We start from the raw sequence: 27445 nt of genomic DNA, 5'->3' as shown, positions 1-27445 counted from the left end.
AATGATAGGTTTTTCCTTAAAATCAGAAAAATGTAAGCTCTTCTGCTTGGGTAAGCAGATAAGCTTTGCAAGCTTCTTTTTATCCAGGACAACCAACATTTATTTGCTGCATGTAAAACATACAGGCCTTGAATGCATGTTTGGCCAAAAGACTTGCAGGCAAAGAGTTATGGAATAGGGAGCAAATCACAGCACACAGCTGCCAAGGAGCTTTGTTAGGAGCTGTGAATTGACAATTAAAAGAAGTCAAAAAGTATTGGCCTCAAATCACTCCAATCTCTGAAAATGCCATTTCTACTGTGCTCTGCTGGAATGTGAAATTCTACCAGTGCCGTTACAGTCATTGAGAAGAACTTGGTGGAGCTCAAGGGAAAGAATGAAGCATAATGTTGGTTTCATTCATACAAAACCTGAGCAATCATGGATTGCAAGGAGAAAACAATCAAGCCAAAACAGTCTTTTAGGTATGCTTTGGCTTTCAGCATGAAAATGTGCTTAAGCCTCCCTCAAAGATTTGTTTGAGCCCTGACTCAATAAATTGGAAATAATAAGAGGGAATGTTTCTGTCACTCCTATAGGCATTTGTAATTGCCTTTCAAAGATTTGAATATGCTGTACTGTGGCTTACTTGAAAAACAATGTTTGGGGTTGGAATTCTGCTAAAACAGGATTGTTTAGCAATAGCCTGTTACATGTGTGTGGAAATGACTAATTCCAAACTTGTTACATTTTCAGAGGAGTTTTGTCAATACAAAACATTTCTAGAAATTCTATTCCAGTTAGAAAAAAAGTTGTCTCAGTTTCTAAGTATTGTAGCTTCAACGTTTTGCAAAAAAAGCACACAGGAGGGGCTTATTTGGTATAAAATGTTGATAATATTAATTGTGAAAGTTGGACCATAGAAATCCAAACCAAATATCCAAAGGCAATGCCATGATCCAAACAAACCAAGCTTTCTCAGTACCTCGTGAGGTGCTACTCAACAGACTAATGCTCTCCAGCCTGCCTAAGTCTCTAAAATGTTGGACAGGTACTTGCTTCTCTTAGATCTAAATATACATCACAAAGCTGCACTGAACTTCCCCAGGACTCCTTTCTGTCATCAAAGCATATTCCTTCCAAATACTTGGACTCTCTCCAGACAAAATGAGGTAAATGTAACTTTTTAGGTAGTTGCAAGAAAAGGCAGAATGCTGTATTTAAATGAGTCTAAACCCTGAGCAGCCTGACCAAAGTTTCAGAACAGCCCACTGGACTGCATGACTGCACCAGTTCAGCTGAAACCTAATTGTGTTAAAATTGAGTCATTCTGCAGAGCTCTGGACTATGTTCTCAGATTTACACTTTATCTTTCTTCCTAAATCCACTTCTCTCTCAACAGCCATCAATTGTGTGTATTCCTACTCTTCTGTTTGTCTGTTTCTCAATTCACCCTTTTTTTTGTTTCAGATCCATTTTCCATTACATTCACATTTTATTTCAAACAGAATTGCATCTCTTTTCCTTGTGTCTGTGGTCTGCGTGTGGCATTTTGCCCTTATTATCATTTGCAAATCTGTTCTATCTTGCACAGTACACAAATCTCCTTAACCTGCTGACTCCTTCCAGATCATTAACAGATTATTAACAGGGAATTTTAACTCATGAGCTACCCAGAGACATACCCCTCAGCACAAGGACTTATTGGAACACATTACATACAGCTGATTTAATTAGAGCTTTTCCATATTTAGGTGTCTACTGGATGTGCATGAATTATATACCTACAATGCTTTTTCTTTGTCACCTTGCAACTAAAATCACATGGAGAAGTACTGCATGAGCAGTGAATTGGACATGGTGTCCCTTTTAAAAATTGCATTTATTTTACATAGATGAATCCCAGCTACTTGCGGTTCATCTCAAATGAAGGAAAACATTTGTTATTCATTTGTTATTCTAAAGGAGCCAGCAAACAGTAGAAGTCAGGAAGCTCCCACTGGCTCAGTAAAATGGCAGAGACAAGAAGATTAGAGAATTTAGGGATATATGCTCAGTTGGATTGAAGCAATCAATGGCAGAAAGTTCTTCAGTGAGCAAATGCTCTAAAGCATCTGGGTAGTTAAGGGTTGGGGTCAAAGCCCACAAGTGAAACAATAATGTTTCTCTGTTTCAGAAACAATAAAATAATATATTTTTTAGCACTGTTCCATAGATCAGTGCCCAACTGGGGCTTTTTAGCTTTATCTTAAGCTCATGTGAATCTCTGAGTACCTTGTAAAGGGCTGCAAAAACAATCTGACAAACTATTCGTTAGAGCTCTAATTTACCTGTCTGTTCCTGTCCCTCATTCACAAACATCTATTTCATCCAAACTGCTTTGGAATGAAAAGATTTGGGAAATTTCAGGAATCAGAAATGTTCAAATTATTTTAATGGGTTACTTTTTAAATATGTGGCAGAAACAAAGAGATGCTGAAGAAATAAAAATAAAAGCATATATATATAGTACATAAATATTAGACGCAGCATGTCAATTTATACATAAAACATTGTCCCACTCTTTTCTCTGAAACAATAATGTCTATGACATTAATTATTAATAAAAAATAACCCCAAGCCCACTAACCCACCAATTCAAACTGAGAAACATACTTTGAATTTCAGTGGTCTTTTTTAAAGAAGCTATTGCATTCATATTGGGGATTTGGTGCACAATATCTTCCGGGAGAGGCTCCAGCTGAAAGAACAGAATAGAATAATATAAATATTCAATAAGCCACAGGGACATAAAACAAACTGAAATTATCTAATCCTCAGGAAAAGCTCAGCCCAAGAACTGGTTAATATGTTGCTGGTATCAGTTCTAAATGTATAGTCATGATTTTGTTTTCTGTTTTCCAGCCATGTAATTGAATTCCAAGGGGCTTTTCTATTGGCTGCAAGACTAATCTATGGAGTCTCTGAAGCAGGTGCATGTCTGTGTATTATTCATTAAAAAATGCTAGTTATTTGTGTAATTTTTGTAGGTTCCTCACAAACCAAATTCCACTGTGTCTGTATACGCAGCTGGGCACTCCAAACAAAACTTTGCTGAAGCTATCCTGGAACCAAAGTGTGCACTCTATTATCTTATTTTTCTGGTGTTATTTCATCTAACCATCTTTCACATTTTAAGGTTTATAGGGGAAAACCATAAAACACAGCTGCTTTTACTAGCTTAACATTAATTTCAAATAAAGTAGTAAATAAAAAAAATGGTCATGCAGTTTAGAAGTAAATTTCCCTAAGTAAGTTTTTTACAGAATTAGCTGCATTTTAATTTCCTAGTTTTAATTGTATATTCTTTGAGTAGGACAGCACTAGCTGAAAGAAGTGTTCAGTCTACTGCATAGTTATTTTTGCCCTGCACTGGATAAATATAAAAAATAAACTGTATTTTGAATGTCACCTACATCTGCTTTTTTGTCCATCCTCCACACATTTTCTCCTAGGAAAAAATTTAAAAATTGTTTGGGCTAAATACTTCTCCTTGCACTGTAATAACTATATTCTCCTTGAACTGTGCTAAGAGTCCTGAAACTCTTCTGCTTCCCCACGTAAACTGCCATGGCTCGGTGTGCAGGCTCGCATCCTGAGGAGTAGCAACTGTGCCAAGGTGGACAACAAAGAGCAATATCAATACCAATCTCTTTAAAGCTAAGGAAGTTCAGCCATCGTTGACAGGAGACATCTGTACTGCAGACAAAACTCCTTTCTCAAGTGTGCCTGGGTCTATTTTGAGCTAGGTCAAGTGAAGCCCACCCAAGGAGCTTCCTTTGCAAAGTTAATAGTTCAGTAGCCATCATATACTGTCCTCCAGGTTGCTACCGCTGCATGGCTACTCACCAGCTAGATAAAATCAACTTTGATCCAAGCACACACAGTGGGAAGTAACTGCAGCGTGGATACTCCCTCAGTGGTGCTATTTTAAGCAAGCTCAGCTACAAATCCCAAAACTTCTGGGATCCTGCCACTACAATCAGCAGTGAATGCCTGTCAGCAATAAAGACATTGCAAATATCACCAGTCCTTTGGAGTCTTGGTAACTATAATGAATAGGGCTGTTCATGTCATTATTTCCTTAGAAGCCCATATGGGATTGCAGCTGGAAGATTTTCTTCTGGCTAGAAACAATAGCACTATATTTTGTTCTCACATAGCATAAATCAGTCCATTCTGCTCAGTGATCAAGCATGCAGAGAAGTGCTGGTTGAACCTGACTGGGTCCCAGTGCTACTTGGTTAACAAAGTGCAAAGAAAGATTGTTCCTGTCTAGTATGTATTGTGGATTAGCACAAAGACAGCAATTACAATACAAATAATATTTCAGATACTTTAGCAATCCTTGAACCACATCGACTTTATTATCTTCATAGGTGGCTCTATTTGGTAACTGGTGCCTGGGGGGAAACTGTATTTATGAAAATGCCAACCAACAGATCAAGCTTTTAGAACCTGTAAATAATCCATATAATAACCTTAATAATCCATACCTTGACTTATGCAGATAAATAGCATTTGCTTTATCACTAGTCATTTTCTGTTTAAAATAATCTATCATTTGGCCAGGAAGAATACAAAACCCCGAAGTTCTCTTTGGTCATACTGGGCGCAGGAACACATAAGGGGCAGCAAAAAATAGTTTAAGGTTCTGTTTCATCCATTTCCAAATTCCTAAGGCTTTGATGACCAATTCACTTCCCTGAAACAGAACAAAATAGCTCCAGGCCATAGCAGTAGGAATAATAGTAAAAGGTATGGAATTGCCAGACTGCAATATGTGAGAACTGTGTCTTGGTTTTCCTTTTGAGTATAAGATTCTTTAGGTAGACCTTTTGTACTAATCACATGCAAACGCTTTGTACTAATTATTAAGATGGGAACAAATGATGTAGAGACAGTTAGAGGAGATTTTCTATTAAAAGATGGGTATTTTGTTGCCCTCCTTAAAGCTGGATTCTTGCAAGAGCCAAAATCCAAAAGGTTTGATTTTCTTAATAAATCAAAACCACGTTTTTATTAATAAGAAATTTTCTTAAATAAGTAGGCTGCATTTGAATATCTAGACATATCTCCTATTCATAGGTGAATATTTAGAAATGTCACATGTGTTTTTAAAAATCAGAATAAGCTGATGAATCGTTAAAAAATGAAAAAGGGTAAACCATCCAACATCTATCCCAATCATTACTCCATCTGTTAGCACTACTAACAGTTTTGTAGGTGACATGAATATAACGGGCATGTTTGATAATTTCCTTAACTCTTTTTTCCACAAAACTTTCATTTCATATTCCAAGCTTGGCTGAGGCAGGCTCCTAAGCCTTTCTGTCTCCTCATCCTTAAGTACAGCCCAACAGACCTTGGACTTTCTTTCATATCAGAGAAATTTTATCAGGCTCCATGAGTGAATTCATTACATAATTTATCCTGCATAGCCCAAAATGAAGTTCCATTACAAAATCACTACAGAAATAAAGCCAGTGGGTTATGGCAGCTATTTCTATACCCTTTGAAATGAGATTGCCTGCATTCAAAAGGAGGATTCTTTTGGCAGCTATCCACTGGTTGCATACAACTGTTTACATAGAGGTGTCTCTGGAAAATATCAACAGTTAGACCCAATACTGAACAAAAGAAATTACTCTACACTTGGCATATATGGCATCATCACCTTCCCTCCTACACTTACTGGCATTCAGATCATGAAGGCTATTAAATCTGGAGGCTAACAGAAAAGAAGCTGAAAAGAGCACTGGAAAAACACCATCAGGAAAGAAATCTTTCAGAGAAGAACAGCTCAAGTCTGCAGAAATAACCAAACCACTGGAGAAACAATTTGGACCAGACACAAAGGGTCACATTTTCAAAGCTTTTACATGGCTGAATCAGGCTTTTGTGTCCAAAGCAGAAGATTAATGTAGAAACTGAGTCCACAAAATCATTTTCAAAATAGGAAAAACAATGTAAATGGGCAAAAAATCACTTGGTATGCCAAAATTTGCCAGAGGCATATCAACAAATGTTTGAAGAAGGAATTAATGATGGAAATTTCATATGCCCAGAAAGGGATCTTAATTGATCCTTGGGAACGTGGTGAGAATCTGAAACTACAGCAGTCTGTATTGAGCTGAAAATTCTAGAAATATCCATGTTGTCTTTAGCACTGTCATGCTTTAAAGTACCAAGATTATCTTCACTGAAGAATGTTGCAGAGCACAGTTAGAGATTACTGACAAGGGAGGCAAGTGTAAGCGGAAGGCACGGAGCATGAAGAGCCTGCCAGAAGCAGAGGAAGGGGAGGAGGCAGACATATGTGTTCTTATATTAGCTTTTTTTTTAGAGCTTGTGCACTCTGTTTACATGTAAGAACTTCAGGCATGTATTTTTGTGATCAAGGTTCACAATGCAGTAAATAAACAAATCATATTTCATCAGGGAATAAGCTCAAAGACACAAAGAGTCATTGGGGTCATTAGCACCTGTCAGTTCCTGAAAATCAATCAATACCTTGGAATTATGTAACTTTGGAATCAGAATATTCTCTGTTTCCTTGGCCAAACCACTTCCTGACTAGCACTGCTCACCTTGGGAACTTTGATGTCACCATGCTGACCTCTGGCACAAGCATTGCTCAGTTTCCTATCCCATCCAGATCTCTATTTCTAGACTCTTGGTTTATGCAAGCAGCAGTTGACAGGTGTTTTAGACCCTGTGTTAATTTTTTTCTAGCATTAGAGTCAGATTAACAATGAGGATGTGAGATTGTGAGCAAGTTTACCATGCAATTTAAAATTGATCCGAGGCCATATCCACTTCTATGAATATTTTCATTTTGGAGAGAGAAATGCTTACCTGTCCTGGTAAATAACCCCTTTTAATGCCCTCTTGGCAGAGCTCACTGACTAGCTGGCAGGCAGCCCCAGACTGACACTGAATTCCACAAAAGAGAAAATGCCAACTTTTCATCATCAGCAGGAAAGCTGCAGAGTACAAGCTTTCTACTTAAATTACCCTCCCCTCCCAAATGCCAGCTCAACAGATTGCAAGAAAGAAGCACATACTTCACACTCTGCAAGAAAATTGTCCGGTGTAAGTTTTCAAGCATGCTTGGGAGCCAACCAATCACAATGTTTTGTCAAATTCTGCTTCAGACTGAAATTCAAGCCAGAAGAATATTTACTAGAAGATGTTAAATTTAGTCACTTAAAAATGTTTTCACACTTGGGGCCAAATTCAGCCTTGGCCGCCAGAGTCCATGAGAACAGACGTGCATCCTCTCTGCGCCTTTGCTGCAGGGTCCTGCTGGGCAGACGCGCTGCGGACTGCACTTCTCTGCTTCCTCTGTGCAAAGAAGAGCATGACCCCATCTGTGACTAATTATCACTTGTTACACACCACAGAAAACTGCTGTGCCACAGGAGCTGAGACACTGCCCAAACCTGCAGGCAGATCAGAGGGACCATGATGTTAGACTGACTTCTGTGTCCCATGGAGATATCGCACCTGGCTGCCTTAAAAGGGATGGGATGAACAAAGAGCTAAATCCTTAGGTTTTGATTCCGAGTTTTGTGCTTGAAATAATACTTTCCTACTCTTTCTGGCTGCAGAATAACCCCTAGATGAATGCAGCTATGTTGGAAATAAAATGTAGGATTTAGCACACTGGACTCAAGGAAACCCCATGCCTGAGGATTTCTTAAATCCAAGTAGTGCCTCTTCAAAAATAATGTGGAGGAAAGAAAGCAGAACACTTACTCTTACACGGCAGCATTACTCATCACCACCAGGGTCTAAAGGTCATAGCAGAGCTCTTTATAGCACCAAAGCTAGGATGGGCAAAATAGGGTGGAATTTCCATACTCCACAATGAAGATTTTTGGGGAAAATCTCAATATTCAATCAAATTTTCCACAGACTTATTGGAATAAAGTACAAATCTTAATGTTCAGCAGCTTTCTTAATTGAAGTAATATGTATACCTATATACACTTTAAAAATGATGTTTAAATCTATACAACCAATGTGTGAAAAACTGTAGAATTTTTTAAAGAGTGTCACAAGAAGTGAAAGAATTTAATTTTCAGCATGCATATCATAATCTCAGAAAGGCTTAAAAGCAATGATTCTTTTGGAATTATCTGAATCCATCTTTTCCTTTGTTTTTACAGATGCTCTTTTAATGGACCGGTTCTTAAATCATGTTGAGAAAATTCAGGGATATTTTAAGGCAACTGATGGTCATCTTGCCTTTTCACCTTCCAGAAGGTTTTCCATGTTTACATTTTGGATTTCAAGGGAACCCAGCTGCTTAATCTCTTCTCACCTCTTAGGAAGATTTCCTTCCAAGGAGATAACCTACAGTGATTCTAATTAGGTCTGCAAATGGTCAAATGGATTTTTCTCAGAGTGACATGAAAACTTTGTGCTTGTAAACAGAAGCACGGAGAGGAAAACCTAAGATATCAAAATGTTTTAAAAGTGCTTTTACATATAACATTTCTAATTAAAAATTTATCTTTATGAAGTTTATCCTTAATTATTTAATTTCCTTTTTAGTTTGTTTATTATTTAAGAAGGTATTCACAAACCAAACCAAAGTGAGCCATTTCAGATACCATAGGGGTCTTGCCTTCTTTCCAGTTGCTGTCAGAAAGGGTGTGGATCTCCTCAAAATTCTCTATTACTTATACCAGTCCTTCCATGCTCAAATTATTTAAAGAAGATTAAGATTAATTTGATAGAGTACTACATTCCTAGTGTTTTCACTCACTTTTTTCTAAGAGAAGAGTGAGAAGTTATTTTACTTAACAAATCACTACACTATAAAACATGTATAAATAAAAATATATCTATTTTGGATGTCAACCTGTTTTCCTTCTTGGTTCTCTGAGAGAAACTAACAAAAGAAGGTATTTTACACTTGTAAATTTAATGTTACCTCTTAGGTAACATATCAGACCAGCATTTGCTGAAAGTTGAAAGTTGTGGCTAGTTTTAGAATTTTGTTTTAAGTGTTGTTCTGTTGGTAATAGGACACATGAAGCAGTGTATTTCTGTATTGAAAAGTCCTGGCCAAAAACAACAAAAGAAAAGAAAAAGTTTTCAAAAAGCTCTGCGAAATGTTTATGAATCCTAATCCTCAGCACATGAATAAATACATCTGACAAACTGCAGGGTACCTCACAAAGGCCTTTCCCAACCTTTCTAATTTGAGTTCAAATACATGTGTAGTGTTTAGAACTGAAGTTAATCTTGCCAAAGGTTTTAAACTAGGGGTGCAGCATAGATCATTATTTGTAAAAGTGAAAGGCAGATAATAAGTTATAATTATCCTATTAATCACCTGTAAAGAATTGCATTCAGAGAGGAATGCATCCTCAAATTATAGTAATTGGTTGTTTAAAGAAAAAAAAATTCCATCCTTGGCAGAACGCGGTTGGAGTTTGCTGTGCAAGTTCATGAACAGCATGCTGAAATCAAGCAGTATATATATGCTGTGGGCCATGTGGTGCATATTTTCATAAATATATTTCTAACTGCTAACTAGGCATCAGACTTTCTCATTAGTGTCTGTTCCTTGGCAATACCTTTACTTATTCTTTTTAGCTGATGTTGGGTTCTTGTGGTACTCTTGCTAGCAACATCCTCTCTGGAGTACTTTTCTTCACAGCCATTGCATATTTTGTCTTTGAAATTCTGCTGCACCAACCACTTGATGCATGTCACGGAAGACAACGTTGTTAGCAAAAGGACATCAGAAAAATGCTTACTGCCTGAGATGTTTCAAGTTATTAAGAATTATCTTCTTTTACAAGTGAATTAAAAATGACTGCATGTGGGTTTTTGTATTCATCCTCATTCAGTGATAGCAGAAATAGTAGTTGGGTTTGATACGGCATTAAAACAAAATAAGGCAGTTTCCATAAATGGGCAGCACCACCAAATGGTCATAACTGGATAGAGGGACCCAGGCACCTACACAGAGGAGGATACATCACACCATCAGCATAGAACCATTCACATTAGTCCCACAAGGGTGAAAACTTCAGGGAATGGGTTTAGAAATGCTAGTAAAAGCCATTGGTGTTGTCAGTTACTATCACAGGGAAGATGACAACAGAAATATCAATTCAAGTGCCCTGGAATGGCAGCTGATCAGGAAGGCAGTGCTGCATTAATAAGATTTTCAAATGCCTCAAGCTGGGTTATGTAATTCATATTTCAGTACCAAAATAAAAGAACTAACACTGAGCTGAGCAGCTTTTTTAGTAGCATGCACCACCATACTGGAAAACTTTCCTTATGGGTTTTGTCAAAGGTGACAGTAGATAAAACTTATTGAAACCTTTATCTTTTTTTTTTTTTTTTTAATGGTGTCTGTTTAACAATTCTGAGAATATTTTTGAAAAAAACTAGCACTTAATTCATTGTATGTATAATGTAAAAAATAATAAGCATTGTTGATGTGTCATAAAGATGAAAAGCAAAGGTTTAAAAGAACACTTAAAAAATTCTTCTACCCAACATCCATCAGAAGACACGTTACTCCACCTTATTCACACAGGTAGGAAGCCTTGAAGTTGAAGGGAACTGGCAGACTAGCCTGCAATTTGGCACTAATACATTTGATTGGAGAGATTATATAGCTGTTAAGACTTCCCCTGAGGGGGAAACAAAGTGGCACACTCCACTTTATAACAAGATCTTGCAAAATTCGCAATTTATGGTTAAGGCTTTTGTCCTTTCATAAATTATTTTGGCTATATCTTCAGCAATTTTTTTTCCTTCTCACTGTATTTATAGGATAAAAGATATTCTTTGATGGACAGAAGAAATATTTTCAGTAGTAAGAATCCTTATCTTGCATTTCTATACATAAATAGCACACACTCATATTTACTTAGTCCTATAGTCTCCTCTCAAAAGTTCTTAACATATACAGTGTTTGACAACTCTTGGAAACTCCATTTCAACTGCATACAGATCAACCTGAATCCTCATTTATAATTTTATTTTAATCTTGTACACATTTTTATTAATGTTTCAGAAGTGAAGTGTCAAAATACTGCAAAATATATATGTTTGCAATATCCAGTTCCTGAGATTATCAGTTACCTTGAAAAAGACATTTTTTTCCCCTGATAGATGCCTAAAAGGTCCATTCCTAGTAGATGATATGTGCACCAATCACTACCAAGTGATGATGTCAAGTCTGGTATTCAGCACATCACTAAAAGCAATTTGGAAGTTTTAAATATTACTCAGAATTGGGAATAATTTAGGCATAAACTAAAGAATTTGTATAATCATCTAACTTAGAGGTATTTATGCATCCAGGCCTGTTCATTTCTAAGGCATATTCAAATTCCATGGTTTTTATATCAAACAAAAAAAAGGACTGACACTATTGTTACTAAAAGAATATCAAATATAGCAGCTTAAGCAAACTTTGCTCATTCTCTCCACCTGCTATGATTTATGCTTTACCTCATTTCCTAGGAGGGCATTTATACAGGCTTCAGAGGCATCACAGATGGCAGTGAGGTCATGTCCTCCCTCCAGTGCCAGCACCACACGGCCGTCCGCCAGCTTCAGCAATTGCTTGGTTAGGTGACCAAAACCTGGTATTCAGACACAGGAGTGCAAACAATTAAAGCAGAACAGGCACTGCAGGCATGCTTCACATCTGCTGCACAAGAATGTAGAAAGCTCTGGAATACTGTACAAGGAGCATAGGATATATTTAGTCCAGTATCCTGTTTCTGACCATAGCCCTCACCAGATGATTTGGAGTTAGTATACGGAATTTTTTATGAGGCATGTGTGAGATAATATCCCTCATGCTGGTCCCTCATTGCTGGAGATCAGTTGAAACACAATGATGTCTCTCTTCTTACCTTTGTTAACCATTATCACCTTGGATTCTCTTCCTATTTGCATATCAGTGTGATATATAGCCATGTTATTTACAGAGGTTTGACTTGGTCACTTATGGCATTGATGTGACAAATAATATTTGTAGTTAAACTATGGTGCTGTAATTAAAAAATAACTGTGTTTCCCAAATGGGATGATGAAGGGTTTTTTATTAAAAAATTACTTCTTCCTTTGTATTTGAGGTTTGAGAATTATACAAAATCATGGACTGAGAGATAGTGGAAACATATGTTACCTCTTAGCCCCATCTTGAAGTGTTTTTAGAAGCAGCACTAACAACTTTAATTCAGGGGTTTGGAATAAGTCAAAATTGTCTAGAACTTCGAAGCTATCTCTACCAGCATCACTCACTCCTGACCAAGAGTACTCTAAGAAACTCTGCACCATAGCCAAAAATGATGGTACTCCATTTTCTGTGGTGATCTGTAACTACACAGACATTACCGCAAAGTTTTCATCTGTGATTCAAGTAAAGTTAATTTATTACTTTTTTAATGACAAGAAAACTTTCATGAAACGTCAGTTTGGAGTGAAGATTTTTGGAAAAAAATTTGTGGTCGTTTCCTAGGACAGCTATTGTTTTTGTTTATTCTCTTTCAAGTAAGAAATGATAAATAAAGATTTGAAACTATTGATGTTAAAAAAACATCACATCTTATTCTTAATTTTTCCACTTGATTTGTACTAGTTGTTCTATTGATGGTCATCACTACTCATTCCAGTGCATTTAATTTCCTTAAATAAAGCATTAGAAGGTACCTGCTAAACTCTGGAGTTCTATAAAGACAGGAAAATCAGCATCTTTTTACTGTGTTCCAGTGAAGAAGACTCCTAAAAATTAAAACTGTGAATATTACAAGAATATTTTCCTGAAAAATTTTCCAAACTCATGTTTTGTTCTGTTTTCATCTTGGGATGTAAAATGGACATCTTTGTTAAGCACATGTCTGACTCTTTTTAGAAAAGGAACTTATACTATATCAAATCTGGATTAGCTGTACAGACATAAAACCCCCAAAACAAAAAAAAAATTCCTCTACTTGCCACTTAACATATAGACAGATGATCATAGAAACACTTCAGGTGAAATACTGTTTCCTTGAGCCACTGCCCAATCTTCTCTGTACCCAAAAAGTACCGCAGTTTTAATACTAGCAAAGTAACTACATCATGGTTCCAATCACATAAAGGGCTGAATAAAAAATCAAACCTTAAACTCCCATTTAAACTCAGCCTTCCTTCCTGGAAAAAAAAAATAAACCAAAACCAAAAAAATCCTCAACAAAGTCCCTCCCCACAAAAAAACCCCAACAATTTTAGACAAGGATGATAAAAGTGAAGGAAGGAGTGGAATGAGGGTAACCTTTGATCTTGAGCCAATTTCTGCTGTCTTTTACCTACAGAAATTATTTCTGTCTGCATGTTACATATGCAGATCTTTAGACCCATAAGAAGAGAGTGCCAACAGTGTAAAGTGACTCAAAGATAGAATATTTACAGGAAATGAAGAAGAATGAACAGGCACAGGCTCCCCACATCTATAATTCACCCTTGGAGTGTGTGAAGAATCCAACAGCACTTTTAAGATGATGTTATACTTTGTGTTACACAGATTCTGTGAAGGGAAAGCTCTACCATGTTTTCCCTGCACAATGAAGAATTTTGTATTAGTGTATGTATTGCTATCTCCACATCGTAATCTTCTGAGGTTTGAAGGGCAACAAATGTAAAGGCTCTTGCTATGCCTTTTCTTCATTTAGACAACCATACATAATAAAACCCACCACCATTGTTACAATATTAGTTTGCCTGGTTTCCTGATGACTTTCCTAGTATCAGTGCTATAATAATCACCCCGACCTGAATCACAATACAATGAGCTACACAGAAAGCATCTTTCCAAACAGAGAAACTGTTTCAACCCAAATTAACATGATGGGGCTTTTCTTCAGTATAACTGCCATGAGAAAGTAAAGGTGGCTTGCTAGAAAGTGAAGAAATAACTTTAGTCAACAATACCAACATCGCCAGTGACTGAATGAGTTATGGAAATTCTTAACAAAGAAACTTGGATCCTGTGTCACTGCAGCAACCTAGGAAAGATGTTAGCTTCCTCAAGGAAATCCCCTGGAGTGAAGAAGTAAGAAAAATGGAAAGAAAGGAATCCCAGTGAAGTAATAGTTTTAAGATGGGCTGTAGTTCATGCCAAATAATTAATGAAAACAAGAAGAAAATAGTAACAAGCACCATTAAAAGAATCTGTCATCTCCCCTGATATAAGGAGATCAAGCACTGGCCAACTTAAGGTGAGAAAGGAGTCAGACAAGTATTTTGAATCCTGGGTCTTCCAACTCACATGAATATTTAGAAATCAGCAGCAGTTCTTGGCCCTTGTACTGTACCTGCTGAAATCTTCTTGTAAATGTGCTCAGTGATTTTGCATTTCAGAGAAGTGCAGCATTTTTTAAAATTAGGCTCATGCAGTGTGCCCGGAAATTGTGAGAATGGTTTTGTGCCAACTATTATGTTCATAATTTCTGTAATTTAAACATTAAAAGTTTCATCAACAGATGAAACAACTTGCTTCATCAACAGATCCAACATTTGGGTATCCTGGATAGAACTTGCAAATGCATTTAATATTCATTTGCTATCATCCTATTAAATATTATGATTAACCTTTGATTTCCACAAGAAATAAAACACTATTAAGTAATTCTGAAATTCCTACTCACCAGGTGTTTTATATTTTCTTCACAAAAAACCCCAAGGTTTAAAATGTACATCCAAGCAGAGGAGACTAGATTAAGACCATAACCATTATCAACCATGTTATGCATTGGACAGATAATCTGTATATGAGCTGTTATTTGCCAATCTTTGAAGTAAAAATACAAAACTTCAAACCAAAAACATAATGTGCAATTTTTAATTATACCTTTTCCTGTCCTGCAGTACTATCATTGGAGGAGATACAATATTCAGACTTTTGTAAGAAATTATTCTAGTGTAGGAAAGTGGAAAGAGAGAAAATTATTATCCTATTAGACTAATGAGCAAGCTGTTAGGTGGTTATTGAAGGACGCAGTGTGCTGATCACTTGAATTACCATCTAAGGAAGTGATTAATCTCTTAGTGGACTGATGCCCCAGTAAGGATCCTGGGTTTTTTTTCTGTTTGTAACAGACAAGCTCCCCCCACACTCTTTTTAGTTTTGCTAAGCAGCAAGGAATGGCATGGATGAGGTTTCTGAAACCTCATTCGACCAAAGTCAATGGAGCAACCATACTCTACCTGGACTTACTGAAAACCAAAAATATATATAAAAACCCTATAAAGAGTGAATCCAGAGTTATTTCAGTTTTCTTTTGTTGTTTTTGAGGTATCCTTACTCTGATAACCTAAAATGGACAATGGCAAGCAGAAGGCAGGTAAAACACCTCTTTATCCAGGCCAGTTCCCCTCTGACAGGCTCCTCACAGAGCCGTGTGTTGTGTAACGTGTGCTTGAAGTAAAGCTAACCAGTCAGAGTTTGTATGGACAGCTTCCCATTTTGCAAAAGAAGCATTTGAGAATGAAGACAACTTGTGAACATTATTCTTTTTGCATGCTTTTCTCAGCAGACAAGGAAAGGAACCATATGGATGGGGTGAGCTCCAGCCAGCACCGCAGCATTCTGTGTTTGCATAAACAGTCATATATGCAACTCAATTTCCTTGCCAGCAAATGTGCAAACACCCAGTTTCGTGGGGACTAAACCTGCCTCAGCAGAAGAGAGACCCTTTCCCTCTCCCCCACTGTGCATAAGGAGAGCAGATGTCCCCTGTGCAGTCATCTTGGATGATGGCAAGCTGAACAAAGCCATGGTGCCGGCCCTTGCTCACTGGAGATGGCTGGTGAAGGAACAAGGACACGTCAACAACCAAAAGGTTGGAGAAGCTTTAGAGTTATGGACAAAGCATCAGCTTTTTCAGCCTCAGCAGCGGGGCCCTGACAGCTCTCTTGGCTTCAGTAACTTAAAAGCTGCAACCCAACCCTAAATTACAGGCAGAGCTCTGGTGAGCTCCTCTGGATGCTAAGAGCGGCCTGGAGAGGAATACATGCAAAACACAAAACCTCCACAGTCTCTGTCCTGGACCTCCAAGCATGTATTTAACTATTATTTACCATTTAATCATGTCATTACTCTCTAATTTACTTGACAATGTGTTTTCCTCTCATTAAAACTGTTGCAATGATCTCTGCCAAAATTCTACCCACCAGTGTTCCGTGCTCCTTCCCTGTGGCTCCTCCGTGACTATTTGATTAATTTTCATTGATATTTTTCCAACAATAGCATCTAAAATTAACTGGGTCAGTTTTTACATAACTTCCTGAGTCACCAGGCTACGTGTCCTAAATAAATATGTCCATACAGGAGTCAAATGATAATTTACCCTTACAGCACTAGCAGGGGCTGGGGTATTTTACAAAGTTTGTATTCTATGATAAGAGAACATATTTTATTCTCAGCTCTTAATTCAGGACCTTTTATTCAATCAAAACTTCATTTGGATGAAGTCAGAGACTTGACTCAGTTGGCAGGACATGGCCTTGAGTGAGGGGGAAAAGGAGATTTTAACGCCAAATACATTCTTATGAAAAACATCTTCCAAATGGCTGAAATTACAAATGTTAGTGCTGAGGTACCTGAATTTAAATGGTGCATTTGGCCTCCAGGCATTAGCTGCTGATTTCTTGCTTTTAATACAGGAGAAGGAAGCTCAGTAACACTTCAAATTACATGTCTCAAGCAGGCATTTAATTTATATTAAATTAGACAGTAATTGTATGTTAAATAAATACCAATAGTCTCAGGAACACATTTTTATGGAATAACAATTTATGTAATAGATGTTTTTATTGCATGCCTGTTAGGTCTACAGTAATATGTTTTTCTTAATTAGCTGCTCTTTAGCTGTTACACAGAACATAACTTACTAAATCTCAATATATATTCAAGGCTACATAGGATACCTCTTTGAAAGTCAAATACTGCAAACCTGTATTGCTACAGGAAGAAGTGACCTTGCAATGCTCAGTAAGATGGTATTTTCAACTCAATTGAGATATGGATGTATCTAAATGTGCCATACAGTCCATAGCATTTGCTTAGTCCTTCATGAGGGAGGAACTTTTATACCTTCACCACACAAGGCAGCACTGACCACCAGGCAAAATGTTTCTTAGAGAAAACATATGGAGGAAGAACATTCCCCCCCCCCCCCCCCCCCAAACTTTCCTCTCAATTAATTAATGGCAAAAATAAAAGGATGGCATTTCTTTTGTAACTTGCATTATCAAGCTTTAGCTATTCTGCACCCTCCAGGAAAGGTCACGGTAATGTACAAAATAATGATGAATCTTTTACAACTTTTAAAGTGCTGTTATGTGGATTCAGAGGGAAAATATTCAACCACAGATTTCAGCTGCCAAAGTCAAAGCAGGGACCTTTGGATAATCCCAAAACAGGCAGGATGTTTTTCAGCTCTGCTCTCACTAGCTCCTTGCTCTGTGCCTTCCTTTCTTCTCCATTTCCTTACATTTCCTTAACGTCTTCCCCTTCTTACAGCTGGCCCAAGTAATAATTTTTTCACTGTCCTGCTATCCTTCCCCTCTTTTTTTAATTTTGCTTCCTATTTAGAAAATTCTTTACTAAGTGAAGCCAGACAGGATGCAAGATGATCCATTCAACAGAGATCTTCCCTGGTTTTTCAAGAGCAAGTAGTTGTTCTGCATCAGAAGGCAGAAGCCAGAAGAGGGAAGCTGTAGGACTTCATACAGCAAGGTGGTATTTCAGAGTCTTGGATTCAGATCTCCCTGAAAAAGGCTGTTGCTTCATCTGTGAGGTGAGGGGATTCTCCATGAAGTTTGGAGAGCTTTTACTTTTTTCTTTATTCCTGGAGACTAAAAACCCTTAAAAAAGATTCTGTGGAGATAGACTAATCAGACTAATAATTATCTGTGAAAATCTGTCCCACATACTGTGAAATCTGCCAAGCTGATAGAGCATGTGGTATTACTGTTATCATAATAACTTCTTCCAAATCTGATCAAGTTGCCTGATTAAACTGATATACAATATATGCATCTGATGTTACAAGTTACAGATGATTATATCTCCAAATCTGAGTCTAGACTCAGTAAGGGGTTGGCTAGAAAACAAGACATCTGATAAAAAAATAATTCAAAGTATGAGGAATTTGTTTCTAATCCCTGCTGGAATGAAAATCAGATACTACTATTGACTATCCAAATAAATCAGTAAGCTTGATTAAGTTCGGAGAAGTTTATTATAATGCTACTGCCTATAAAATCAACTTGACACATTTTTAAAATATGTGGGGCAAAGTTTCTGCTGTTATACATGAATAGCTGAAATGTGGGCACTGAGTTATAACTGAAAACAATCTGATGGGAAGATCTAGCCTTATTTCTTTTTCTAACTGATGAAAAGCCAAGTCAGTTAATGCTGAATTGACCTAGGAGGCTAACACAAAGGGTCTGATTTAAACCCCATCACTCAGAAGCTAAGAACTGACTGCCATTTTCTGAAGATGGTCTAATATATCCTGCCAAGAAAATCAACATGGACTAAAGGACCTTTCCAACTTATACAGTTTCTCAGAGCATACAAATTAAGGTTCTCACTATATTTTCAGTCATTTACTGATCCTACCATATCAACATATCAGATTAAATTAAATGTTCATTCTTTAGCCAGTGTTAATCAGAATATGCCATAATCTAAAGACCTAGCCTCCAGATGTGGACCATTCATCATTCCAAGGCTAGTGACATGCATACAATAAGCACATCAGGGAGAGGTTCTTGTAGGTGGATAGACTTGAAGTAAACACTCTATTTCCTGACCAATTTGGCAACAAGTTTCCTGGTGAACTCAGTATTAGTATCAGAGGTCTAGTGTCCCTCAGGATTTGGATCACATTGTTTAATAAACATAATTTTATGAAATCAGAAGGGAATAAGGCACTGCGTTTCTAAGGGATTACTGTACATCTCATACAGTTATTCACTCTCCCTCTGGCCCTGTGCCTGTTAACCCCACCTGACACATGCTATAATCACCCAGAAATGCACTGCCTGTCACCACCTATTGAAAAGGTAATATGTAAAACTCGCTAGAGGAAATGGTATTGAAACTAGGTTTGGGGTCTGACTCCTTACAGTCTTCTGTTTAATTGCAATTTCCAAGTAAAATACATTGAGCAACTTTCTATTATGTTGTTCTGTTACAAAAATGTGTAAGAATTAAGGATGTGATTTCAACCCAGACAACAGCCCTTATGTACCTTTTCATACTATTTAAAGGACACAAAAATGCCATGAAATGGTGGCATTGTAAAAGCAGCTGTAGCTACCATTTGAATGACATAGGTGACTCTATCCAACCTTCTCCATGAATAGAGAAGTTATGTCAGAACCTTGTCAGTCATGTTATTACACAGCAGAGTTTGCAGGAGCCTTAACCTGCTGGGAGCACAAGAAAAGGTGGTAAGGACCTGCACAGGCTTCAGGTGAAGGCAGGACTGATGCCACTTTGTTGTCATGCACAACAGGTGGAAATACATAGAAGACATTTTTATTTTCTGGTCTCTTTGTTTCCACAGAAATTCTACCACATCACCTCCCTCTGCACCACCCCCTCCCCCCCACAAATCCCCCAAGAAATACATATGAGAATAAAATATTTTCTTAGCATTTTGAATACCTCATCCCTGTCTTTCCAGTTGTTCAACATACAGTTGTCTGAAAGAGTCTTTCTGTGAGATCCTGCAGCCAAGTGGTGACCCACCAATGACTGCTTGAGAATTAGTGGTTCAGAAGCCTTATGGAACTCTTTACTCAGTGTTTTTCTACCTTTTCTTAGAGAAAGTTAAAGCAATAAACTAACATGGGTAAAAGATGCCTTCAGGTGTCTGAGCAGTCAAGGAGTACTACTTTCTGGATTTTCTCAGAGTGAGGAGCACAATGACTCCTGATTCTTCAGGATACATATATAAACAAATTACTACTGTCTCTGCTGTTACCATAGCATGACAGCAGTATTAAGGGAAGCTGGAAAACCTAAAATAAATGGTAATCTTCATTGAACAATAGAAACATCAAGACAAACAATGGTATTTCTGTGCTGCACTCAGACCTAAATCCAACTAACTAGTGTCAAGGTAATTTGAGGACTCCAGATGTTGTTGCAGCTGCAACAGTCATCTTAGTCATTCTCCTTAAAAGTGGGAAGTTCACAACAGGGCAAAAACCATTCCTTCCACATTGAGATACTGTTTCTTCAGCAGCAACAGTTATTTCTTCTTCAAGGGAAAACAGCACATCAGCTTTTTTAGCTGGAGTCACTGAAAATCTACTACCAGAATAGCTACTGTTTCTCCCTCCAGAGTTTTAGCAGCTAGAAGTAAAATAACCTGCTGCAATTGCTCAAAGCTCTCTAGTGGCTCTAGAATCTTAGCAAACAAGGTAAATAAAATTGCAACATCAGGATTGAATTTAGTCTTTGCCCCGATGAAAGCTGAAGAGCCACAGTAGCTGAGAGTTTGGGTGAAAATTATCCAAATTTCATAGCAAAGCCACTTAGAAACCATAGAAAAGAAAGGCATTCAACTGTTTCACTACAAATAAATAGAGATAAACAGGGAGAAATATAAAATTCAGAACAGTTCCACTCACTAGAATGTGAAGTGGTCACTCTGGCAGAGGACAAACTTTTTAGTCCTTCTCAGTTTTGGCCAAATTGCTGATTTAATTTCATAAAATAAAAGGCCATGGACCAAAATTGCAGCATATTCTTACTGTTTTAACCTAGATTTCAGTGCTAAAAAATTATCTTTGGGGGAATTAATTATTTAGTAAAATTAATTACCCAAGAGAGATAAAGATGAAAGGAAAAAAGGGACATAAGAGAATTGGGAAAAGGACAGAAGTGTTTTTTGGTAAATAAAATAGACTATTATTACAAAAGAGGACATATAAATATACTTGTGGCTAATAAACAATAAAGGCATGGAAGAATAAGCAAGAAAAAAAATGAATGTCAAGGAAACAGATTTTCTTATAACCATCAGAAAGGGTCAGAAAGTAAAAAGAGCAGAGTCAGTTTATGGTCTTATTTTTACAAGGGGATGCAGAGCATTTTGAACTTTCCCCAGGGATACACTTTTGTATCCTTTATTTGCAGAGAAAGGTGAGACACTGCCCCAGTAATAAAATAACATGGAAATCATTCAGTGAACTCTGGATTTCTCAGTGATAAGTTACTAACTAAAAAGAGATTTAAACACAGGCAGCTGGCACAGTGCTGGGTGACAGGTTTGTATGTGTGGCTAAAGGTGTTAGTGATAACACTCAAAGCAATGAAAACATTGAAATAAGCAGGTACTTGACTACAGGCTGGTCTCCCTAGGAACAATCACATCTCTTGCCATTTATTCTGACATACTACCATTCTGTCAGACAAAATCCGAAGTAATCCAATGGCTGCAACGGATTTATATTTCTGGAACTGTGATCAGAACTTGGTCTATTAAAACCAGACTCTTTTATTCTCTTAATTATAGTAAAGTAAGTTTAGAAATTGTGAACTAAATACACATTAAAGCTCAAATGCATATTTGGAGATTCACATTTTATCAATCAGAAGAGAAATTTTAAGTGAATGCATAAGTTTCCTGAACTCATCTGGACTTGAGGAACCAATAGTAGTTGCTCCTTCCAACCCTTTAGCTATTTATATATCTTCCCAGACCATGCCTTTTTCTAATGGGTGATCACAAATGAACTCAAACTACCTTTCCATAAATACAAATCCTTAGTAGCAGTGGAAAAGGTGGCTTCTATCTCTTTCCCAGGTGATGTCTAACTCTATCTCAAGCTGATAAGCCTTGGCATATACCTAGTCCAACCTAGAACAGCTCAAAGTCTGGCCTGGAAGTCTTTTTAGCAAAGAGAACAAAGAAAGAAATTTCTCTTCTTTTCCTTGTACCCAATGTGAACACAAACAGTAAATTTTTGTATTTATCATAACTCTTGCAAGGACTGCATGCTCAGATCTCAGAAGAAAACATGTCTGAAGACAAGTGCTTGCACACAGATAAACAAAAAAAGCCATTTCCAAACTTAAGATTATTTTTGGCAGTGATAGTTATTAACAAAAAACATTTATTTAGTGCTAAAATCTGTACAAATCAGAGCAAGATCTGGATGTTGTCTATTCAAAAGGTGTGAAATCCAACACATGTAGCCAGCAGGTCTGATACAGGTGTGATTGAGCAGGTGTGTGGTTGCAGGAGGGAAAGGTTGTAAAAAAACATGTTTTGTCTTCCTATCCTGTTTCAGATGCCCAAGAATCAGGCAGTAATAGTCTTTATGACCCCTTCAGGCTTGGATTTTTTTTTACTTCTTGCATATTCTGCACTGGGTCTTCCTGTAGTCTCACTATGTCTGGAAACGCTCGAGAGAATTTGCTTTGACATGACTATTACCTGTCCTGTGGGACTACTATATAATGCAGGCAAATAAATATTTACATCAGAGTTTGGCTCAATTTTCTGGCTGTGTCTTTTAATAAGTGACCTGATAGCTGATGCTACACATTGGAAGATAGAAAAAATTTTTTTAAAATTGATTTAATGTGAAATTAAGATTTAAGAAACAAGAAATTTAGGGTACCACAGTGCCATGTTTTTTTATCAACCACAGAACTTGTTGGGTTTTAAGGTTGCTTTTAATTATTGGAAAGTGGATAACAGAAAAAAAAACTGATATAAAGAGGACAGGTAGAGGAACACTTATTTCCTATAGTTTTTAGCTTTAGGCAGAAATTAAGCAGTTAGCATTCACTGCTGTCTTATGGTTAAAACCCAAACTTGTCTCTCTCTAGGCAGAGAAAAGCAAAGGTCCAGAATAGTAGATGTTAATTTAATTAACATCTCTATCTTACAGCATATGCAAAAGGGGTCCATTGTGCAAGCAATCATAAATCTCTCTTGGTCTAACTTCAGAGCAATTGACCTTACAACCCAAAAAATGATCCATTGTGCACAGGTTTTGTATGCAATTTCTAGATTTACTGTTCCAAAGAAGGAGTGTGTAAACAATTTCAGGCAAGACTGAAGTGAGCGACTCATTCATCCTACATATGGATAAATGTTTGTGCCAAACTGGAAAGCTTGTTCTGGAAAGAGTCTCTACTGATGCTACTTTCAGTGGCTCCAGATTCAAATTTTTCATTTATTTGATTTTATGTGCTGATACTATCTTAATTAGGAATGAAATGAGGAGAAGAGAAATGACAGGTTTTAGCAGTTCATAGGATAGTAGAGAGTATTATTGGGAAAGGTAGTGACACTTTGCCAGTCCAAGAGTATTCCTTTGGCAATCATCAAATGACTGCCACCAATAAAAAATTCTGAAGACCTCATCAAGAAAAAGGCAGAAGCAGAAATATAGACAATATAAATGTAACTTCTACTTGTTCCCACTATAACTGTGCAGTCTTAAATTCTTGATATTTCTTTTTTCTATAAACAAAATTTCAGGCCACATCTTGAAAAGTTCAATATGAAAAGCACACGTATCACTCTCATACATGTGCTCTAGGTGACATCTATATGGAAACAGTGATGAATCCTTCTCTTGATGAAACACTGTAAAGCCTTTATTACGAAATTTATCAAAACAAAAAAAAGTGTTATCTATATGAGCAGTGCTCATTAGAAATCTCAAAGTAACTGGCTCCAAGATGAATTTTGGCAAACTGAATTCCACATGTTGGAGAGGCAACTTTAGCACTTAGTATACACCAAAAAATCTGCAATGAACCCTGAGAGACTCTTTTGGGGTTAGTTACTCCTGGAGAGCTCTGGAACTCTTGAGTCAGCCTCTGGAGGCAATCTCAGGGATCTGGGCTTTCAGTTGAGATACCCGGGTGAGGTGATTAAAGCTGGGGCAGCACAGAGTATGTCAAACTCCCTAGGATGTGATCCCTGTCCTTCTATTACATCCAAGTATGGTCAACCTTTTATACAGCAACAGAACTGATCAAAGTAATAGTAAATGAATAGGTCAGGTAGTGCAGCCCTGTTCCATGTTTGTAACACTGTTTGTAAACATATGTTAGTATTTGCCAGATGTTATGTTCAGCACACTGCATAGTTTGACTTCCTAGTTTTAATTATCTATTTCTTACTAGTGCTCATAAAATGACATCCTACAGTATCTGCTCTCTTAATGTCTAACTGAAGGAACTGAACAGAACAGAGAAAGAATTAAATAATATAAAATGATAACAAGTAAATAACCAGTTCTCTTGATCACACAAATATCCAGGAACCTTTGCAAAGAAATACCACTCCTCAGACTTAAATAGGAACATAAATTAGAGCTGGTGACTATTTCTTAATAAGAATTGGAAAAAGAACAGTAGCAGGGATGGGATGAATGAGTCCTAAACGTAAAATAAATGTTTATGGAAAAGAACAGCATTTGCATTCCTATTTGCCTGGGCCACTTGCCCCTTTTGTAACCTGATAAAACAAGTGAGTCAATACAAATCAAGATGACTTAGTGGAAGAACAGCAAATGGCCATTGTAAAAGTAGAGGCCAGAGGAAAAGGGACGCCACAAAGACCCCAGTCATGCAATTTCTCTGCAAGCAGATTTAATGGGTGTGCTGTGGCCAGACACCTTTAGAGTCAGACATGCCATTTCTAAGAGAAAACAGAAAGATCCTACAAAAAGTAGGTAAATGAAAAAGGTATGCTAACTCAACATGTTAAAAAGTTCATATTTTGAAAAGAAAATAGTAAAAAACTTACACAAACTATTTTTCATGAGAAGACATTCGTTCTACCACCATTTTTATGTGATAGACCAGAAATGCTATTCTTTCCTTCACAGATATACTGCCTTGTTTTCATCAATTTACCCTGACTGTAAAGGAGCCTTCCAGAAAACAGTGAATAGACTGAAAAATTATGCAGTCCATACCGATGATCTGACAAATCACTGGAAAGTTTCATTTTCCCCCTCGCCTGTCTGACAAAACTGCAAGACAGCCAAATACAGGTGTTCAGATATGTTCAGACAACACTCTTTTTTCTTTCTCTCTTTTTAATATAATATTTTGTCCTTTACTCTGGTGAAAACATTATGGTTGGTAAAGTAAGATCAATCAATAATACTAATTTTTTAAAGTCTTTAAAGCAATTTTTTGAGAAATATGGTAGTTTAGACAGCACATTTATTTAGTTTTAATTTTTGTGCTGTCATACATCAGCACTGAAGTCCTGATTTGGAACACATGCAGCATGCCTTTGAAGTTTTTGGCTGTTTTTTAACAATGGCAAAAAAAGATATAAAAAAATTAAACAGCACCAGAAAAAAAAAAAATCATAAAACAGGGCTTTTGTGCTCTTGATTTATATATTGTTTTTTATGTCTGTTTAAAAAAAAAAGCTTTATTCTCAATAATCTTTCATGGGAAGCTTTTCTCTGACATACTTTCATCTAAGCCTTTTCTTCTGTGCTGACCTTTCTTCTTTCTATCCCCCCAAGTCTCTGAATCTTTCTAATATCTTTCCCATTCAGTAGCAAAATGAGTTTATTGGAATTCTTATGAAAACCAAAAGAGTGGAAATTGTGCAAGTGATATGCTAAATTGATATTTTTTTGATGAAAGTAATAAATATTCCAAGTAAACAGGACCTCCAAATAAAACAGCTATTTTCTTCTGGAGCTCATTTGACTCCCCTTCTGGGCTGTGTGTGTGCACTGGTACATGTCATCGTCTTTTTGGCCAAGTTGCACAACACTGCTTGTCTTCCAAGGAAATGCATGAAAGCTGAGAGTTGCCATTGTTCATTTTTATCCAATGTGTTGTAATGAATATGAGCCAATGCCATATTCATTTGTTCTGTGGCCAGCTTCTTCCTGGCTTTTTTTTCTCTCCCTTTCAGCTCAAGGACCAAACTGTTGAAACAACAACAAAAACACCACAATTTGCTTTATAGTCCTTCTTCTCCTTGGGGTCTTCCATTCCTTGGAAAATTTTAGTGCATTTGTAGTGTCATTTAAATATACCAACACCAGGTGATGCAAAGAAGGATTTTAATTGCAGTTTACCTGAAAAACAGTTTCTAGATCGACCAATCAAATCCTGAAGGTGTCCAGAGGTTTGAAGAGTATTAACCCCTCCCTGCCATAATTCTTAATTGTCAGCACAAATATATGTGTGCACATTACCAATCTGTATGTGTAGAAGGGTAAGTGCAGGGTATTTATGATGGCTGAAAGAGTTGGAGAAGCAACTCTAGCAGAAAGCTTAACACCTGCATGTTGGGAGTTTGCTGGGGATGTCCTCACTCACTGTTTCTCTTCCCTCACATTCAACATCATGTATCCATATCTGCACCCCTTCTAAACTACTGCTTACTGCTAACAGTGACATGACAGCTGCATCTGAGGGGAAAGTTCATTTTTTGTTTCAGATCATTCATGTGCTAGGGTAAAATAACAAAACCAACACAATCAACAGAATCTTCTATCACCAACACTGACAGCTGAATTTATGTCAAAATGGTTTTTCCCAGCGAAGTGTAGTAGTAAACTTACTTCAAAGACACCTCTGAGTTCTACAATATCACTCTTAAATCTATATAAAGAACTTGTGTAAAAATTTTTCTTAATATTGAAGATTCTGCAGCTCATTTTTTTTTTTAGGGAATTTAACTACCCATTTTAGCAACTTGATCTGTATTAAAAGAAGTCTCATTTATAATTTCATTCAATTTCATATTCAATTGAAGACCTTTCTACATATTGAAAATGGATGGGGAAAACCCCTTGATTTTAATATTTATCAAGATTCTTCTTCCCAATCTTTAAGTAAGGAAAAGTTAGCTGTCTTGTTTCTGCTACTCCTCCAGTCTATTTACTATTCAGTAGGAAGAGAGGAATATCCCCAAGATCTGTTGCAGCAATTTTCTCAAAAGATGGTCTTTTTGGGATTAAACAGCTCTCTATACTGCCTGTCATGGACAAATCTGGACTTAATAAGATGTTTAATGTCCAGAAAGCCAAATTTTGAGAGAGAAAGTTCATTTATGGTTCCAAAAGACTATTTACACCCAGGCAGATAAAATATGCTTTCATCTACCAAGGTCATGCATTGTGAATACAGCGTGCTCAGTGAGAAGCTCCTCAGGTAAATATGAAATTAAAGATGAATGCATTTTAGTTAAGTAATCTAGGCTTCTGTTAGTGCCTCAATAAAAATTTCTCTTGGAAGAGATTTTGTAGGTTACGGAGACCTTCTTTCAAATCCTAGTATTATTTAAATAAGTTTTAATACTAATATTATCATACAATATTAAGTATATCAATCATATATTTTTTAGGAAATTATTTAGAAAGT

At 36.9% G+C, this 27445-nt stretch overlaps 1 protein-coding gene across 1 annotated transcript in view; it reads right to left on the bottom strand.

The window, feature by feature from the left end:
* Positions 1 to 27445, bottom strand: part of HDAC9 (histone deacetylase 9) — a 455676-nt gene that overhangs the window by 18126 nt on the left and 410105 nt on the right. Inside the window, exons 24-25 of the mRNA XM_059466708.1 lie at positions 11512 to 11645; positions 2635 to 2719 (exon numbers count right to left, since the gene is read on the bottom strand). Coding sequence (XP_059322691.1) covers positions 2635 to 2719; positions 11512 to 11645 — 219 coding nt within the window. The remainder of the gene's footprint in view (positions 1 to 2634; positions 2720 to 11511; positions 11646 to 27445) is intronic.

The sequence above is a fragment of the Ammospiza nelsoni genome, chromosome 1 (assembly GCF_027579445.1).
Source record: "Ammospiza nelsoni isolate bAmmNel1 chromosome 1, bAmmNel1.pri, whole genome shotgun sequence".
In the NCBI taxonomy this organism is placed as follows: Eukaryota; Metazoa; Chordata; class Aves; order Passeriformes; family Passerellidae; genus Ammospiza; species Ammospiza nelsoni.
The sequence above is the reverse complement of the archived record's forward strand: the minus strand, read 5'-3'. Positions and strand labels throughout refer to the sequence as shown.